A 19,344-nucleotide genomic window follows, 5' to 3' on the forward strand; every position below is an offset into this window, starting at 1 on the left:
TTTTTTGTTTCAGGGAACAAATGAAGTTCTACGAATGTATATTGCTTTGACAGGCATGCAGTATGCTGGCAAAATCTTAACTGAAAAAATAAAGTATGTGATTTTTTTTAAAAAGTAACCATCTTAGGTAAATTAGTTTGAAAATTGGTCTGTGGGGATAGCACAGAAGAAAGGGGCTGCATCTAAGCTAATAGTGAATGAATATTTATTTCTGTCAGTGACCAGCATTAGATAAGCTAGTGGTATTTAGAATGTTTAACCTAAACTAGAAATAAGACTTGTATTTATACAATTTTTAAAGTGCTGTGTAGAGTTTAAATTTTATTCGTTTTAAAACGAAACCTTGTATTTTCTTTTAGTGTCTTGTAAATACTCCAGTAGTGTCAAGAAACGTATTTATTATAGCCAATAATCACTGCTGTTCTCGTAAGCTTCATTGAATTCTGAATGTTATGGGTTTACATGCCAGCAGTGAGGTCAGAGATTTTAGGGACTTGGTGCCATATTTGGATGGTTAATGCCTGTCATATAGTTGTTGGATGTGATGTGTCATGATGTAGTTTAGGCCATGGCTTTCTTTTATATATTGCACCCATCAGCAACAGGAACCTTTAACACTGCCAAGCAATCATTTTCTTTTAAACCGCAAGTAGCACTTGAAGTGAATTGTTTCAAGTAAAAAGTACATGCAAGGATAGATATGCTGCATTTGGAGAGGAAATCATTCAAGAGTTTTGGTGTTTCTTGTAAAAGAATGAACTGAGTGCAAGAGCATGAGAGAATATTGGAAAAACAGCCTCATGCTGAAGTAGTGTCTCTGTCCCTAATTTCACAGGGAGATTAAGAGGGGGAATGTGACAGTGGCATTGAACGTGTTTTTCAACAAGTTCCGCGACAGCATGGGCAGAAAAGTCGATCTAGGATTAGTTGGAAAAGATGGAGTGGTGCATCCCAGTCTGGAAGTAAGTGTTCCGTCAATCAGTAGCTGGCATTCCTAAAGGATGTTTTGAACAAAAATGACACTCTTTGGCCTTCTTACTACTAGTTTGTAACCTCCATGGAAGAGCAAAGAAAGCTGCCTCCTTTCAGACCATTACCATACTCAGTGTAGTGTGCACAATCCAACAGTAGCTTGCCGGGATTTCAGGTGCAAATTCAGTCTTACCTCAGGGTGCCCATAAAATAGCTGCCACCTTAATTGAAGGAGGGACTGAGGAGTCACTTTTATTAGTTCTTCCTTCCCCTTTGGCTCCCTGACCTTTTTGAGAAGTTGCTCATGAGGGTTAGGGGACTCTATGGAGTAACATGAGAAGTGATACAGGTGCTCAAAGTGGGGTATGGAAATGGTAATGATCCCCTTCTTAGACCATTAATCCCATGGAAAATCTCTCCTGGGTTCTTTTAAGCAGGAGGGGTCAACCTGGTCCCAATCACACTGTGCTAGCTTATGGTTTTACTTTGGTCATCTGCCAATAATCTTTTAATAATGGCAGACTATTACTATTTAAAATAGCCCAGGACACACAGATGTCTATCTTACTACCAGATCTCGTAGCAGCCTAGCAGTACGCACTAACGGTTCTGGAGGAGACCCCCCTTTTTTGGGGGGGGCAGCTTCCTCAAGTTGAGGTTGTAAGTGGGTTCGGAAGGGGGTACCTGGCAAAAGGGCACTGGCAAAGCCTTACATTCTGCAAGTAATGAGCAGGATCTCAGCCAGTGTGATCTACTGAAGTAGCAAGTCTCCCACTAAACTTGGGTCTCAGCATCTGAAAGCCTCAGGCTGAAATCCAATTCCTTGAGGAATACCAGCTGGCTCTCCAGGTGCCTGAGATTTCAAAGATTGGGTTTATCCATAATTTATTTGTCCATGTGCCTAGAATATGCAAAGCCCTAGTTGGTTTGTTTTGTTTTGTTTTGTTTTTTGCATGTGTGCTTTGCAGGAAAGTGCCAAGAAACTTGAAGAGAATGCTTATTATTTTGGAGTTACAGTTGAAGGCTTGCTGAGAAGGTTTGGCAAGGTAAGCAGGACTCTCTTACAAGTGGGAGAAGAAGACCGCACCCCATCCTTCACCCCAGTTTGGTCAAAGTGAACATTTGAAACCAAACCCTCTTCTAAGCCCAATGATTTTCTTCATAGTGCATATTAAAGAGTATTAGAGATGGCACTTCTGTTCAGCTTCTCATTAAGATTGAGAAAGGAGTTACAGAAACGCCTTAATCAATAAATGGAAGCGTATGTATGAGGAAGTAAATCAGTTGAATTTATTTTCTCCAATAGTCTGGGCCATCTTAGTACAGCCTTAAAGAACTTCACAGCTTCTTCATTTACAAATGCAAAAACTGAATTTATGAAGGGGGTGTGTTTCAAGGGTTGGGAGATCCTAATTAGAAACCTATAAAGCCAACCCCTATCCTAATATCCAGAATTGAGGGAAATTGTTTAAGAACCAAGAGTCACATTCCTGTTACTAAAAGGCTTGCTTTTTATCAGACTATTGTAGATGAACAGATGGTTCTTAGGAGAGTGGCAGACATCCTCATTAATCTGTATGCAATGACAGCAGTTATATCCAGAGCTAGTCGATCTATCGCCATTGGTTTGCGTAATCATGACCATGAGGTGAGTCTACATCAATATTATACAACACTTAACTAATATAGTGGTGACTATAAATGAAAACTGTATTAAATAAGAAGAAAATCCAAATTGCTTTAAGCGATCCTGATTAATTTTGATTACATTATCAATAGAAGTGGGAAATTCTCAGGTTCAGAACTGTATAGTTGCAAAAAAAATAGTATTTTGTGTAAAAATCCAGATCAGGCATGAGCAAACCTCTGCCCTCAGACTTCAACTCTCACAATTCCTAACATCCTACTGGAAAACACTTAGGGGGCCGAAGTTTGCCCATGCCTGATCCAGATCTTTCTCACCCACCACCCCCACATTGATGGGAACTATCTTGACATGTGGGAAGTACAAGACTTAAGATCCTACATCATGAAACAAAGTTCCAAACATATGGATCTATAATGTACTTCCTGTCATGTATCCCTAACCCCTTTGACCTGTTGCAGCAACCCCACCACCACAACCAGTCATCAGTCAATGGAGACAAGGCCAGAAAAGCAAAGAAACTTCTAGCTCTAGCAGCAGTTCTCAACCTTTGGTCCCCCAGTTGTTTTGGACTTCAGCTCCCAGAAACTCCAGCCATCTTACCAGCTGTTAAGAATTGTGGGAGCTGAAGCCCAAAACACCTGGAGGACCAAAGGTTGGGAACCACTGAACTATAAAAATGTGCTCTTCTAGAGGTCCAGGAGGGTGATGTCAGTGCTGGACATCCAGGCACAGGAAAACAGCTTAACACTTTGCCAGACACAGCCTCCCACTAGCCAGGAATGCAACTCTTGTGCTGGTGGTGGGGGGAGGGGGGAGGGGGGAGGGGGGGCACTGCAGCAGCTAAAGGTTCAGGCGGGGATTTAGTGTTCACAACATCCAAAAATTAATCGTGGAGATGGAAGTCAGGTCTTATGTCTGCATCACTCATGGGATGACAATCAAACTTAGATGGGTTCCTGCTTAGTCTCTCAGTAACTATTGGATAAAGGGAACCTCTGTATCAAAAGGTTTTGTGTCTGAGCATCTAATGATGGGACCAAACAGAAGATGTCTGTTACTCAGCTTCCAGTCTATTTATGAAATTACTGTGTTTTGTTGTTAATGGGAAATTGTAAACAGCCTATGTGAGGTTGTAGTCTAAACTACTGAGACCTTTATTCTGACCTGAATATTCAGCCATGCATGTCAAAACATTAAGAAATACACCATAGATGATTAAACTTAAGCAATTTAATACTATACAGAAGAAATATGAAGTTCAAACTGTTAAGATAAAAGTGTAAACAGGAAATTCTGTCTGCAGCCACGATTCTTTTCTAATCACTTTGTTCATGTTTTCATATTTCACTCACTGAATCTTTCTTCTGTGGGGCAACAGTCACTGAGAATAAAGGAATGGTGGAGAAAGATTATTATTTTATGCTTCTTTGGCAAGTTCCATGCTATATCTGAAATACAAAGGGTTAAATTCTTAAGCATATTTCAAGGCTTGAAACTTAATATTTTAAATGATTTTTTAGGTGCTGCTTACAAATATATTTTGTACTGAAGCTGCTTTCCAGAATACCTATGCAATGGCAGAGTTGGAAAAATGTAAGTGTACCAACTGAGGCAAATACTATCAATTTTATAATCCCAGTTGCAGTGTATAAGGGGGGGAAATCTTTGCTGAAATGCAAAAGATGTAGCAAACTCAAATCAGCCCTCCTGATGCCATTTCTGTTCACAGGAGATGCATTTAAGTCTATACTAAGAGCCCCAGTGCCAAAGGACGCCTTTGATACTTCCCCATTATATCCTCTTTCTCATAATTAGTACTAATGTGACAGATGCTGCTACCAGCTCGACAGCTTGTGTTTACAGTCTTGGGTTTTAAAAATTCTGTTTCTCTCATTTAGATGTGGCTCTAAAGGAATTGTTACTTCTGTTTCTATTATTTCTAGTTGCTCCTGAAAACATGGATGACAGTATTAAAAAAGTGGCAAAGCAAGTGCTGGAAAAGAGATCCTATATTTGTTCCCATCCTCTCGACAGAACCTTCTGAAGGCCTGGAAACAGCAATTGAAGTGCTCCTTTTTAAACATACTAATGGTTGAACTAAATCCTTCTTGACTAAGAAGCCAAATGAATGAGAGACATTTTATGAAACATAATCTTCAAAAGTGCAATTATAAAATAAATTGTGTTAATTCTTTTATGCCTGAATAGAGCTGACAAGAATCCACCCACTGCCGTGGAGTGTGCAAGGAGGCCCTCCAAAGTTGTTGGACCATAATGCCCATCAGCCATAATCAGGATAGTAACGAGCGAGAATTTCTGGGAATTGTAGTCCAACAACCTTTGAAGAGGGGTACCTACACCCCAAGCGCAGTCTGTGTGCAGCAGAGAATGACAGGATTGAGAACTTACGAGAAAACAATTGGCTGCTGAATATGCTCAGCCTGAAAGAAAAGCTATTAAGGGGAAAGACAGTAATGGTCTAAAACGGAATCAGCAGATGGAGCAAGTCTTGTTTTCTCTTGTTCCAGAAGACAGGACTACAATATTCAGTAGAAATTTCCAGGATGTAATCAAACCTTATCAAGCCATAAAAGAAGGGGGGGGGGAGAGCAAACACTGGATTGTGATGACATCTTTGTCAACAACTAATTCACACCCCACCCCCCACCCCATTTTACCTGCATCATGCACATCTTCTGGCAAGATTTGATTTTTGAAGGCTGCTTGCTTAGTGGGCAACATCTTATGCTGAAATGAATGTTTATGACAGACTGTTCTGAAACACAAAATATTCATGAATTGGAATTACGTTAAATATATGCCAAAAATATATAGTGTCTTAAGATGCTGAATATTCACGTCGATTAATTCAAGTTCTTATTTAAACATGCGTGGTACAAAACATTTATGCAGTGTGTGAGGCTTGAGGAGAGGTTAGCCAAACTTCTCCAGAGATAAATGCAGAGCTCAATTTTCTCCAATTTATCTAAAATAAAGATGTAAATATAATTTTAAACAAGTTTTGGAACAGCAGACTGCCCATATGACATAACTCTTGGGATTGTTAATCCTGCTGAGATGAGGAAGGTTGTCATATTACTTTGACTCAAGACTCAATCTCCTTTTAAAAGGGTAATATAATGAAGGTGGTGCACGTATCCTTTCTCAAAGCAGAACTTCATGTTAAAGGTATGGAATGTTATCTGCTAACATATTTTAATGATGAAGTCTTGACAATTATTTTCCACTTGATGTATACATCAAGGGTCATTCTACCAAGAGGAGAAGGCGCCCATGCTGCCCACTTCCCAACAGTGTCTCCTCTCCTTTTCCTCAACAGAAGGACTTTTCTTTATGTGCACATACTCACTCTTTCTTTCTCACATACTGGTGCATATGTATGCACACATTTATCTGCTGCAGCTACTGTGCATGAGAAGGGGAAGAGGGGGAATGAGATGCAAATATGGATCATAAAGGAAAGAGTAAGAACTGCCTTAGGGGTGAAGGAGCCACCACTTCTTCCCTGGAGTCAGGTGCTTTATGCCAAACATCACTGGAGTCTGTGGGGGGGGGGGGGAGGGTGATTGCGCTTTACCTGCATGGCACGGTGTTGGACTAGATGGCCCATGTGGTCTCTTCCAACTATATTATTCTATGGTTCTATGAAAACAAGAGACTACTCTGGATGAGAAGAGGTGAAATGGTTAACTTGCCCGCTAGATGCAAACGGGCTAAGAGTGGGTCTGTCTCCCCTTGCCTTTCCTTATTCACTCCCACTCTAGCCACCCAGTCTCCTCCATAAACAAGATATAACAATGTAGACTTCTGCCCATGTTGGGGACCAGCTTTCCAAAAGGAAATTAGCATAGCAGCAAATGAGGGAGGACAGTCTTCTTCTCCTATTCATGATGCCCTAGTGATGTCATCTCTCCCTCCACACACACATACACAGTCCTGCACTCACCTGTTCTAGTTCTGGCAGCAGTGCACTCCTCTAATACCTGGGTGGCGGGGCTAGTGGCAGCCCTTTCAGTAACTCCAGAGCAGCTCTATAGTCTCATTGGCTGCCCATGGACCAGAGAAAAGGTGTCAGAAACAGAACAGGTATATAAGCACAGGACCTTACAATTGAAACAGCAATGATGGTATGGCCAAAACAGCAGGTGAGATGGAGACAGCATAGGCGGGGGGGGGGGGGGCGGAGAGGGGGGAGAGTGCTCTTCTACTTACTTGTGGGCAATCTAGAAAGGAGAGTGCAGGATTTGTGGAGGAGGCCCTTAGGAGTGGCATCATGTGTCCCACAGAAGTTAGGAAATTCTGGAGGTTGCAGCAGTGATCCCCACACACATATACTTATTGAGGCCACTGTGCAAGCATTAAAAAAGACCAGAAGTGATGCCAAGTTGAAGAAAGTACATCTGCTAATCCATGTATAAGTTGGCCCAGGTTTGTTGGGTTGATTGTCTATTTTTTTTCCAACTTAAAACACGAGTGCATATAAGTAATTCAGAAGGAAGCAGCTGTAACTCTTTAAATGCATCAGTAAGTTTTTACCGTTTTATCTTGTCATGGCAATTGAATAACTTACCTGAAGTCAGCTCCTTTCAGAGTTTTAAATAAATTGTGTTGCCGGTCATAGCATGGAATTATATTGATATTTGCCATCAAGCCTAGGTGAGGATCATCTCCAGGAACATATCCTTTACCATATCTGACCTCTACCACTTCATCAAATTTCTCTGTAACTGGAGTAGGCTAACAAAACAGAAGCAGCAGGTGTCACAACACAGCCTTTTGATTTCACTGATCAGTTTTGTAACAACATGGAACTAGATGTTCATTTCAGCCTAAAACTCTTACATTAAAATATACTATGTTGTAAGGTTGCAGCTGCAGGTTAATACCTAAAGAGTGAATTGACACAAAATCTTCAAGCTCTTTATTCAAAGACATGTTGGTATTATAAGCCGCAAATATACCATAAGACTAAAATTTTATATTTGACTGCTCCACTGACAGAATCAAAACATTGAGGAAACCATATGAACTCAGTATGCTCTGATAATATGCTGAGAACAGTTCAATTTTGGATTGTTGGGTTTGTGAGTTCCAAAAGGTAAGCTTACCTGCATCTTTAGGGCCAACTTCATAGGTTTGTCCTTTAGAAGCCCATGGAAACGGTCAAGCTGGCAGCTGGCTTTTGGTCCCCTTTCAGTGAGCTCAGTGGCTGGGCAGCGCCTATAGACTTTCAGAGCAGTGTTGCAACAGATTTCTTTCTTCGGTTCTTTTGTCCAAACGTGTCCATTGGAAAAACAAGAACAGAACAAGATTATGAAATAGCTATCAGATAACTTCATTCAGACTTTATAAAAGAAAATAAAAGCTGGTATCTCTTGTCCATGTAATTTTTCAAATTTCTTTCAGTGTATGTAATTTTCAACCTTTTTTAATGATACCACAATTTGAGATCAGAACAAAAAGGTGAAAGGGGCAAAGCAATGGCAATGCATTAATAGTGGGCAAAATTACCGTAATGCATTAACAGTGAGCAAGCATCACCTCACCCCATTAGTGCTCTTTATGCTTAGACCCATTAATTGTAAAAAGTTCAAAGGGGGTGATGACTTAGTGGCACTTGAGATGCTGTTACTGTCTGTAACTCCTACCATCCTTCAATATTGCCTGTATTGGCCGTGACTGAAGGGAAGTCCAAACCATGGAGTGGCAATGTGTGCATATTCTCCACTCTGGCCTAAAAGGTTTTTTAAACCAATAATCACTTTAGAACATTGCAGTGGTGTTCCTGCACAGGAGCAAAGCCCATTTGTGTGTGGTGCAGAGACCATAAGAGGAAGTTGTTTCAATTGCAGTGGGGGGAAAAATGGATAGCAGCACAAAGAAGCAAAATAAAAACCACCCATCTATAACAAGTACCAGAAAGCAAGGTTCCCTTCACTTATTAAAAGTGCGGTGCCACAGTTTCTCTGTTTCTTGATTCTATAGCACTTTCACCACAAATGAAAAGCTTCTGACCATTAGATCCAAAAGTGAAGGAGAAATGCTGGGGCCATTCTACATTTTATAGCATTGTTAAGGGATGCAGCCACTAAAATGTGAATAAAACAGCTGCCAGTATGGTGTGGTGGCTTGTTTGTTGGACTGTAAGGCCTCCTGGGATTAAGGTTCAAATGCCTGCTCACCCTTGCAAACTCACTGGACAACCTTGGGCAAGTTAATGTCTCAGCCTTAGAGGAAGGCAGTGGCAAACCTCATCTTAAAGAAAAATCATGCCAAGGAAATCCTGTGATACGGTGACCCAAAGATGAACTTTGCAACAATGTATTTTTCAGTCACTGGCGAGGTTGACATTCTCTTCCTCTACAACAGCCAAAGCACAAAACACACACATGGACGCACCACTAAATCCTCCTCAGGCCATTCCATTGCAGAGGAGATTGTAAAGTTATTTGCCTATGTTCCTATAACTAGATGCAGACCAACTGCATCATCTGCTAAGACCTCTGAAGACACCAATGGATCTTGGTTGAAGTAGCTGTATGCCTACATCTGGCTATGGGGATGTGGCCAGATGCTTTTCCAATCTCTCCTTTCCATTAATAACAGAATGGCAGCAAAAGTGTCTACCATACAACTGTCAGTCCTGAAGGAAAGCCACATGATTCACTCTTAGCCACAGAGCATCTTCCTGCACAGAGCATCTGCTGTAATACCCCTTCCACTCCCTGCAGAAGACAACATATCCAGCATCATAGCCTTAGTGGCAAGGCAATGTCTGGGTAGTGTCCAGCTGCAGTTCCTCTATTGAGAGAAGAGAACAGACACTACTCTCTTGGAACCTCAGTTTTGAGGATCACAGGGTGATCTCTTGTATTCACCTAGTTGCAGAACTGCAACTACATAGATGTCGCTTGCTTGTGCACCCCATACTACTCCCACCACACACACAAACACTAAATGATTGTAGTTCTAGTGTAGTGAAGTTGCCTTGTATGGAAGGGACTGCATACAAGGAGGGGCTGAATACATCCTGTAACATCCCCAAAATGATTTCAAGTGATTTAACCATTGGTTACATCAAGATCTCAAGCTTTCTCTTGTGATGAGTCAAACTGCTGGGATGTCTCACAAGCAGGTGGTATTAGGAATGGGTCATCTAGAACTTCTAGATGCTACAGTCTCCTGCTTCCACAAATACCAGACATCATGGCCAGTGCTGCGTCGCCGCAATCCAGAAATGTCTGGAGGGCCATGGGCTATAAAATGTGTGTGCTGGTTGAATACCTAATCTAGGAGCATTTGTGTGCCCTGTAAATTGAATAGAAGACCCCTTAGCAGTAACTACATAAGGAACTTGTTATTTAGAAGAACTGACCAAGCTGAAAGTAAGTTATGTCAAGCAGGACCTTTGACTGGATCAGTAAATATTTCCTTACATTGAGTGAAGTCACCACTGAAGTGTTTTAAAAAGCCACTCTTAAGAGGAATGGGGAACTGTAACAAATACCTTCTCTGTGAGGGTCAAAGGTCACAGCAGGAAGTGGTGGTTTTTTGTAAAGCTCAAAATCTTCATCGCGTTTGTCCCAACTCCATCTCTCTCGATCCAGAACTGGCTTCAACCACCCAGCATTGAAAAAGTTCTCTTGCCATTTCTACATGAATTGCAATTGTTTAGAATCATTAACCATGTTCTGCAAATTTTCACAACAATATAATATTGGAAATACAACATTTACTGAAACGGAAGGTACATTCACTAAGCAAGTCCTTGATGCTGAATTATGAATGAATGGATGACATGCTTTGATACTGGCCTTTGTGAACACCTGAAAACAAAACTCTTTATCCAAAGCACCAGTGTATTGGTTCCAAGCTACCATTCTGCACTGTTTCGGAAACAGCAGTTTGCCATTGCAGCAAATATATTGAAATTTAGGGGTACTTACTGTGGCATGGAAAGCAACAGGTCAAAGCAAAGCCTTTCTTAAAATGTTTGTACTTTGAGCGTTTTACTGGGGTGCCTTTATTTTGGTTAACTTTTAATAAATAGAGAAATATGGAAGCACAGGAAATTATATCCACTATGCATTGTGGGGCGTTAAGCCAATGGCACTGATAGGCCAAAAGGACTGCAATCACAGTGCCATTAAATTCGTATGCATCTCTTGCTTTTTTAACAATATTAAAGCCTCAAAATCGGGGGTCAGGGCAATCTTCAGTTTGCCCAGAATCCCAAATGCCAAGGAGCTTGAAAGAGATGGATTGAAATGCAGATGTGAAATCCATTCTCATGCCTATTTAATAAAAGTGGTTCCCACTGACTCATGCATAGATTCTCATTTTCTGTTCCCAAATGAACAACTACAAAGGCACAGACTTTCTTCATAATGAAGATCTCATTGAATTGCCTAAAAAGAACCTTTGCTTTATTTTCAATAGTGATAGACTCCCCCAGTTACAAATAGTTAAAAGCTACAATGGCTTTTAAAGTAGGAAAAAGGGAGTATATACCTGGCATTTGAAGAAACTTCTGACAAGATATTTGGGAAAGATATTTCTTAATCAACCCCTTCCTCTCACACAGCCACAACTGGCCTGGTTTTCAATGATAAACTCAATATCAGATTAAGCATTTGCAGAAAGAGGGGCCATGAGGCCTCCCTCCCACCTTTAAATCTATCTCCCATGGGATGGGCCACTATAAGATGTGACAATTCAAAAAATAAGGTCTGACACCTCTTTTAGCTCCATCTGCCGTGCCTCGTCTGGCATACGAGGATGCCAATTAGATTCAATACTGCTCTTAAATCCGGCGCATACAAATCCTTCTGGTGAGAGCCACTTCTTCCTTGACAGCTCCATGGACTCCTTCCGTGCATTATCTTCATCCACCGGCGCAAACATACCAGAGAGATAATTATGACTGTAAGCAAATCTCTGTTCTCGAACCTAGAGCACAGACATATTTCGAATGTGACCATGGACTGTCAACTTTAAGAGGGTTTACCAGGAAGGTCTGTAGTAAACCAATGATTTTACAAGACTTTGAAAATGAACATACTGTTCAGCTCTACTCTGACAGCAAATTCTTATAAAAACTTCTACCACAGAGCTTTCCAAACATTTCATGTTGGCGGCACACGTTTTGCAACACAGTAATTCAACTGTGAGCAAACCAGAAGGAGAACCAACCCATTATAAGAGATACAGACAAATACATAAATTATACTATGTATCAAAATTTGAAAAATGTTCTGTTCCAGATTTGAAAGTGTTATTTCCTGTTTAATTGTGCAATACTTACTTTGTGCAGTACTTACTGCCACAAACTATGTTGAATTGGTTGAGACTATGAGATATTCATTGTTAAAGTATAGCAAAATGTGTTGCAGGATGTCCCGCAAAAACCAAGTTTTTGCAGTTTAATAATTTTTTTCCTGTTTTAAGAACAAATTTAGAAATGACATTAAAAAATCCAATGTATTGCTGATTTCACACAGACCTTATTTCACACCTACAAACTGCAGCTGACACATAAACGTCTCTCAACACACGGTTTGGAAAGCTCTGTTCTAGCATATGGCTATTACAGATGTATGGGCAGTGATGGAAGAGCAAAGTTAACTAATTTTACTACTTTCCATTGTACATTTACTGTAATAGTTAACTAGGAACGGCCCTTATTGCATTTGCCACACAAATCTGCTGAAGTGACTAGCCCTTCAAATCCACCCAATCTAAATATATGGATTCAACCATCCATGGCCTGAAAATATCCCCCCCCCCCCCAATTCATCCAAAAAGCAAAATTTCATTTTATTATTTTGTATAAGGAACACTATTTTATAAATATAATCATCATCATCATCATCATCATCATCATGACTGGTTTGACTCTGAAGGAGCTGGGGGTGGTGACGGACAACAGGGAGCTCTGGTGTCATCTGGTCCATGATGTCACGAAGAGTTGGAAGCGACTGAACAAATAAACAACAACAATAATAACAACTTTATTTTTATACCCTGCCTCCATCTCTTCTAAGGGACTCGGGCCAACTTACAAAGGGACAAGCCCAGGGAGCACAAAGTTAAAAACATAACACAATAAGATAGCATCAAAACAAAACCAAATAGTATCACAATAAAACATAACATCATAAAAACGGTACCATACAGAATGATAACTGTACAATACAGAATGATGCCATTGTATATCATGGGACTTGAGCATCCACGGATTTTGGTAACCACGGGGGAATCGTGGAACTAAATTCCAGTAGAGGCCATAGGTCCACTGTGGATCTATGTAGGCGGAAGCCAGTTTCCCCTCCTCCCTGAAAATGATATATGAACTGGGGTCCTCTACTGAATGGTACAAAGTGTTATGGAATAGCAAAGGGGTATTCCTGAAAACTGACCAGTGGCAACGTCTGTCCACAGAAGACAGATGGTGGATCCAGCCTAGGTATTCAGCTACGAGCATACTCTATATCACTGGTTCCCAACCTTTTTTTGACCAGGGACCACTTTAACTAGGGAGCACTCTCCAATATTAGTACCAAAAGGGTTACAAATCAGTTTTTGGGCAACTTCAGATTCAGTTTGGTTATTTGGGATGCTGATTCAGAACCTTACATTGGATAGACCACATAAGCTCGTTTCTGATACAGAAAATATGCCTCCAGTGGTCACCATCTGCTTGCCCACAGAAATCTAGCTGTGAACTTTATTTTAGGTCTCGCAGCCCACCTGTGGCCCACAGGTTGGGAACCACTGCTCTATATTCTCCAGTAATTGCACACACAGTAACTGCACATATAGAAATGCTAGAACATTTGAGGTATTTCAAATTTATCTGGCTAGTTAGTAAATACTGAACTAGGAACCACATATGAATACTAAAGAAAGCCACAATAATAATTTAGAAATATCTGAATGCCCTGCTTATGTCAAAATGGACTGTTAGTTAGAATCCCATGTCTTAAAGAAAGCTTTATAAATTCCATAAAACGACAGCTACCTTTGCTCTTAATTCACGGAAATACACTTTGAGTGTTTTATGAGCATGTCATCTTAATACACAATAAAAAATAAATAAATACAGGCATCCAGTGAACAAACACTGGATGGGTGCAATGGGAGGACTTATTTTTGTATGCAATTTATTTGAACAAGGTCTATCCTGACTGATAACAACCATTTGATTTTGATTGTAATATATCCATGCATCTTCCAGTCCTTTTAATTTACTTTTTAATTTACTTAATGTTTTAATTTGCAGTAAAACATAGATAACAAAGAATGCTATCTGTCTGATCTCTCACCTTTGCCATCTCCAGTCGAAGGAGGTTCTTTGTAATTTCTGCAGAATTCAAGGCCTGACAACTGTAGTTAAAGATGGACTTGCCATCAGAAGGAAAGGCCCGGACGGTTTGGGGTACTTCCCTTCTCATCATTTTGTTGAGCAGGTTCAAGTTCTCAATATTACCCTGGAAGAAACATGAACTGGTCCTATATAACTCCTATTAGCAAAAATAATGCTGCTCTGAAAATAAACATGGGACCACTACTATAGGTAACCAAACTCCCAGGTAAGATAGCGCCAAGATAAACACTACAGCACCAAAGCAAAGCCAGACCTACACTTTTAGAAAAAACATTAACCACAATGTTCACAATAGGAGATGACTCCCTGGGTTAGACACCAATCTACAGGGAATTGAAGAAATGTGGGTTTAAAATAGGGGCCCTTTCACGCAGCCCTTTATCCCAGGATCTGATCCCAGGTGATCTGCTTTAAACTGGAATGTATGAGTCCCCACTGCCAGATAACCTGGGATATACTTAGAGCACAGATATCTATATAACAGGTTTCAGAACTCTTCTCTGAGACTATTACAACTCCTTATGTAACAAACGGTCCTCCAAGAAACTTAAAATTGATTTTTTCAACCATCAGGCCGATCCTGTCAACATACTGGACCTCTGAACTGCCTTTATTAAGAGGAGATTGATGTCTCTCACCTTAAAATGTATGTAAATACAGACACCTACTTGTAATAGAGATAAGACTTGTATTTGAATATTGGATATATTAAAAAAACTATTACATAACAGCATATTTGATATTTCAATAATTAACAAAATACTATCTTATATACTCAGATTACCTGGGAGAAGCATAATCGGGGATCAGATCCTGGGATAAAGGTGCAGTGTGGAAGGGCCATAGTTGTAGATGATGGGCCAGATACCAAAGATTTGAGACTGACCTGTAGTCTACCAACTGCTAGCTAGTTTTCTGCTGAGATAGTAATTTATCCTTGTGTATCTTGGAACAAATTCTCCCCGTAGAGATGTTCAATGTACTGTTGAAGACTTTCACGGTCGGAATCACTGAAGTTTTGTGTAGTTTCCGGGCTGCATGGCTGTGTTCTAGCAACATTTTCTCTGAAGATGCCAGCCACAAATACAGGCAAATCATCAAGTGCCACTGAGCGCAGTAGTACTAACTTCTGAGTAAAATATTTACCATTGCACATACACATGCTGATAATATACAAGATGCACATGGGAGGGTTTTGTTTATGTATGGCATCAGAATGAGATTTTTCATCCCAGGAGCACTTGACACAATACTTTTGCAAGTTTGTACTAAAACTGTGTTTGTGCACATCTTCAATTTGCCTGTTAACTGAGGCAACCTTATAAATTTCAGGGGGCTTTCTTGGGCACGAAACACCCAGCCGTGGCTTTGCCAGTTATTCCTTCAGAAATGTAACCTGCAGTGCCTGGTATTCATCAGCAGTTCCCATCCAAGTACTAACTGGGGTAACCCTGCTTAGCTTTCAAGCTCAGACTGGATATGGTGCATTTAAGGTATTTTGGCCTTACCAGTACTGTAGATTGGATTAAAAGGGGAAAAAGCATGCTCTGGGTACATATGTTTGCATAATGTATGCTGATGTCTAGGTAACAATCCTCCATGCACATGATGCAATATCAGTTCCTTAACATTCTAGCACAAGAATATTGAAATAATCTCAGTCTTACACTCACCTGAATATAGTCTTGTGGAGTCCGATTTTCCATTTCTCTTTTTCTCATTATGTACTCTTCATTCTGGTTATCCAAAGGGGAACGCATATCTCGTCTCTTGTGCAAACACTTGACTGGAATACTAAATTTCTCTGAGATAGTTGTGTACTGCTCAATAAATAGGTCATCTTTACCAAGAGGAATGCCAAACTCTCGGCTCAGTATTGTAATCATTTCTGCAGAAGGCAAAAGATTGTGACGGATCACATCCCTTAACTTTGTAACCTGGCAGATGTAATCAAGCCTGGAGAAGAAAGAGATTTAATAGGAGGAAATGACAATGTTTTGGTCCACAAAAATGCAATGTTTTCTTTTAGATTAGTGTCAGAAAGAATAAAACTATTTTTTAAAATATCGTTTTATTTAGAATATGTGCTCTTAGAGTAGAGCATGATAGAAAAGTCTAAAATTCAGTTTTTATTACATACATTAAAAAGAAAGGAAACCATGAACAGGAATAAAACTATTCAGCATCACATCCTAAGAATGGCTCCATGACCAATATTCCCAGAAGGTAAAATAAAGGGTTGACATGTCCTCTGTTGTGCTTCTTCAAGATGTCCCTGACTTATGGTGACCACGTAGTGACCATATCACGGGATTTTCTGAGGCTGCACCACTGAATGGGTATGACTAATAGATGTTCAGCTTTCAGTAGCTGGAAAGGCGATCCAAGCAATGCTTCTCTTCATATCCACATATAGATGGAAATATGGCTATTTGGCTTAGGCTTACACCAAAAACAAATTTAGAAATGAATTGGATGCCACTTCATATTACTTATACATTCAGCGGTGAGACACAATACCATTTTCAAAACTATTTTAAGTACAAAAATGAAATAATTTCATTCATTGCTTTAGGTGTGAATTCAGTATTTTCCTGTACCAAAATAAATGTTTGTGGTTATAGCCAATATTATCTTGTAGCAAAATACAGGTTTGTGGTTATATTTAAAATGTTTCCTCTGTATTTTCAAACCTACTCCATAATACAAAACATCCAGGTAACAGAAGGGGTGAAAAAAAGGAAGAATGTTGTGGGTTCACAATGTTTAGGGGCAGAGTTAGGGTTGCATGGGAGAAAACAGTTTTCTGAAAGGTTCTATGGCTGAAAAGGTTTGGGAACCACTGATCTAGAAAGTGAAGAAAGCAATACTGTTGCCATTCCACAATTTTCATGGCCCCTCAGAAGCACCTTGTCATAAGAGGAACTCAGCATCCTTAATGGCTTCAACCTCCATTTACTGATGTGGAAAATGTATCCTGACAGCACTTATATTTCACAACATTTGGAGGTCAGTCTTCCATACTTGCATGTATCCACACTGTCACCCAGCCATGAAAAGATGCGAACAGGTTCTGGGCATGATTAAGTAAACAATTTAAAGCAATATTTGGCTACGTTTCAAAAGATACATTTTCTCAGTAGAGGAATAAATCTTCATTTTTTTACCATCACACATTACTCATGTGCCTTTACATATTGTCAGAGGTCAACAGCACGAACAGGTTGGTATTTTAAAAACCTTTTCACCCATTCCTTATGCCTCAGCAGAACAGTGTTTCGCCTTCATTACACCTATGATTTTGGTATCAAACCTACTAATCCAGTTTTTGAGAGATAGCCTCCAACCGTGAGATGCTGTCCCAATGCTTCACGCTAAATAGCTGCAAATGATGAGCAACAGCATTCAGTGTAATGTGCCCAGTTGTAAATACAACATGTGCCATCCAAACCTGAAAGAATTACATCATGTTCTGGGCTTGAGAAGGTTCCCTAATTTTGTATCTGTAGCACAGACATAGATATTGGCAGGCTAAGTGGCTCAACATCTAAGCAAATTTGTCAATGACAAACTCACAGTACATCTACACAAAAATACCACAGGATTACCTGGAGGACTTAGCAAATTCTAGAGAGACTATTTTCCCCTCTGGGCAAAGAGATGAGTTTCATAGTTAAGGGGGTCTTACTGTAGCACTCAGTCTCAGGGGTCTTAGTTTGTAGACTTTCTTAAGGCTCAGTATAGCACCCTATACTTTTAAACATTTAAATAAAGTCACCTGGACTTTATTTAAAGGGTTTTGGTCTCATCACAATACAGTTTTATCTCACCTTTTCAACTAATTCAGGGAATGTGTCAAAGTCCTCAATCACAGATTGAATATGTGAACTATGGGATTGGATGGGAGGCATGTGAAATACCAGAGGTTTAATCCAGACAAAATGGAGGTTTAGCACACAGACCAACCTGGGATTAGGTTTACAATTTCTTCTGAATGTCATATAATAGCAAAAAGTCTCAAATTCAACTACATCAAATTATTGAAGCAGTGTGCCATGATGCTTCCCTCCTAAGGAACATCCGGAAATACACTTGACTCCAGTTGTAATATCAGATATCATCCATATTGCAAATTTTAAAAATAATGCAAACATTCTTTTTCTGATAGGAGGTAGTGAAGAGAGAGCTTTAAACAGTATGTCAGAAATCCAAACACATGCTAACCTGATCAAAGCTTCAAAACATGGCTGAGGAACCATATCCCTGATATACAGCAATGACTGCTTCATGATAGTAGTGAGAGACTTGCAGAGGCGAATGTGATACACAATAGCTTCAAGATCTGTGTACAGGCGTTGATGAAAAGACAGCTGTGAGTTATAGAATATTTGTAATCTTCCACGTTTAGCTTCTTGCAATCTATAACAAACAAGAAAGAGGATTGCATGATTAATCAAATGTTTTATAATCTTATTTTCGAACTTCTATGTACTTTACTTTTCAGCTTCCAAATAGAGGTATTTTATATGCATGTAATCCTCCTGTAAAATAAAAAAAACAAGTACTAAATGATCAACAATTAATATATTTGAATAATAAATGTATATCTTATAACACTAAAACCTTTGTTCATTACAAACTTCACCTCTATGTTCTTTAAATAATAATAATAATAATAATAACAACAACAACAACAATAATAGTAATAGTAATAATACTTGATTTGTATTCCATCCTATCTCCCCGAAAGGACTATGTGCCAATTCCAGTAAACACAGACACAAGTCAAACATTCAATGCCTGGAAACAACAAACAAATGTAAAGGTAAAGGTTTCTCCTTGCTGAAAAATGGAATCAACAAACTACAAAGTGGAATATATATATATATATAATCAATGTATATATGTATGTTTACTAGTTTGTATCTCAAAGTCTCCTACATGTTTTGGTGGATCTGGACCAAACTTGGAACGTATATCCTACATTATACAACTTAAAATAATTGAGGGATTTGAATTAAAACAACCCACTCTTTTCAGCTCAAGAGAAAAGGGAGAAAAAGGAACAAATGAGATTGGCTGTGGCTTAAATGTATATAATGATAATATTTGAGATGGGACCCAACTTGCAAACCAACCAATAGTAAATACAATAGACAGGTCTTGAATAACAATAATAATAATAATAGTAACAACAACAACTTTATTTTTATACCCTGCCACCACCTCGCCAAGGGGACTTAGGGCAGCTTACATGGGAACAAGCCCAAAATCACAGATAAAACAACAGCAGTAAAATCAATCAAATAAAAACACA

General features: G+C 39.5%; 2 protein-coding genes across 2 annotated transcripts in view; one reads left to right on the forward strand and one right to left on the reverse strand.

Annotated features, from left to right (window-relative positions):
• The window catches only part of ACAD9 (acyl-CoA dehydrogenase family member 9), a 32,946-nt gene extending 27,307 nt beyond the window's left edge, over positions 1–5,639 (forward strand). Inside the window, exons 13-18 of the mRNA XM_060765974.2 lie at positions 14–93; positions 836–962; positions 1,941–2,018; positions 2,492–2,620; positions 4,141–4,213; positions 4,564–5,639. Coding sequence (XP_060621957.2) covers positions 14–93; positions 836–962; positions 1,941–2,018; positions 2,492–2,620; positions 4,141–4,213; positions 4,564–4,664 — 588 coding nt within the window. The 3' untranslated portion in view covers positions 4,665–5,639. The remainder of the gene's footprint in view (positions 1–13; positions 94–835; positions 963–1,940; positions 2,019–2,491; positions 2,621–4,140; positions 4,214–4,563) is intronic.
• A 2,032-nt stretch (positions 5,640–7,671) lies between these two features.
• Positions 7,672–19,344, reverse strand: part of CFAP92 (cilia and flagella associated protein 92 (putative)) — a 47,276-nt gene continuing 35,603 nt past the window's right edge. Inside the window, exons 9-14 of the mRNA XM_067464788.1 lie at positions 18,252–18,446; positions 15,701–15,983; positions 13,966–14,130; positions 11,378–11,590; positions 10,149–10,293; positions 7,672–7,907 (exon numbers count right to left, since the gene is read on the reverse strand). Of these exons, the coding sequence (XP_067320889.1) occupies positions 7,672–7,907; positions 10,149–10,293; positions 11,378–11,590; positions 13,966–14,130; positions 15,701–15,983; positions 18,252–18,446 (1,237 nt within the window). The remainder of the gene's footprint in view (positions 7,908–10,148; positions 10,294–11,377; positions 11,591–13,965; positions 14,131–15,700; positions 15,984–18,251; positions 18,447–19,344) is intronic.

The sequence above is a fragment of the Anolis sagrei genome, chromosome 2 (genome assembly GCF_037176765.1).
Source record: "Anolis sagrei isolate rAnoSag1 chromosome 2, rAnoSag1.mat, whole genome shotgun sequence".
Taxonomy (NCBI): Eukaryota; Metazoa; Chordata; class Lepidosauria; order Squamata; family Dactyloidae; genus Anolis; species Anolis sagrei.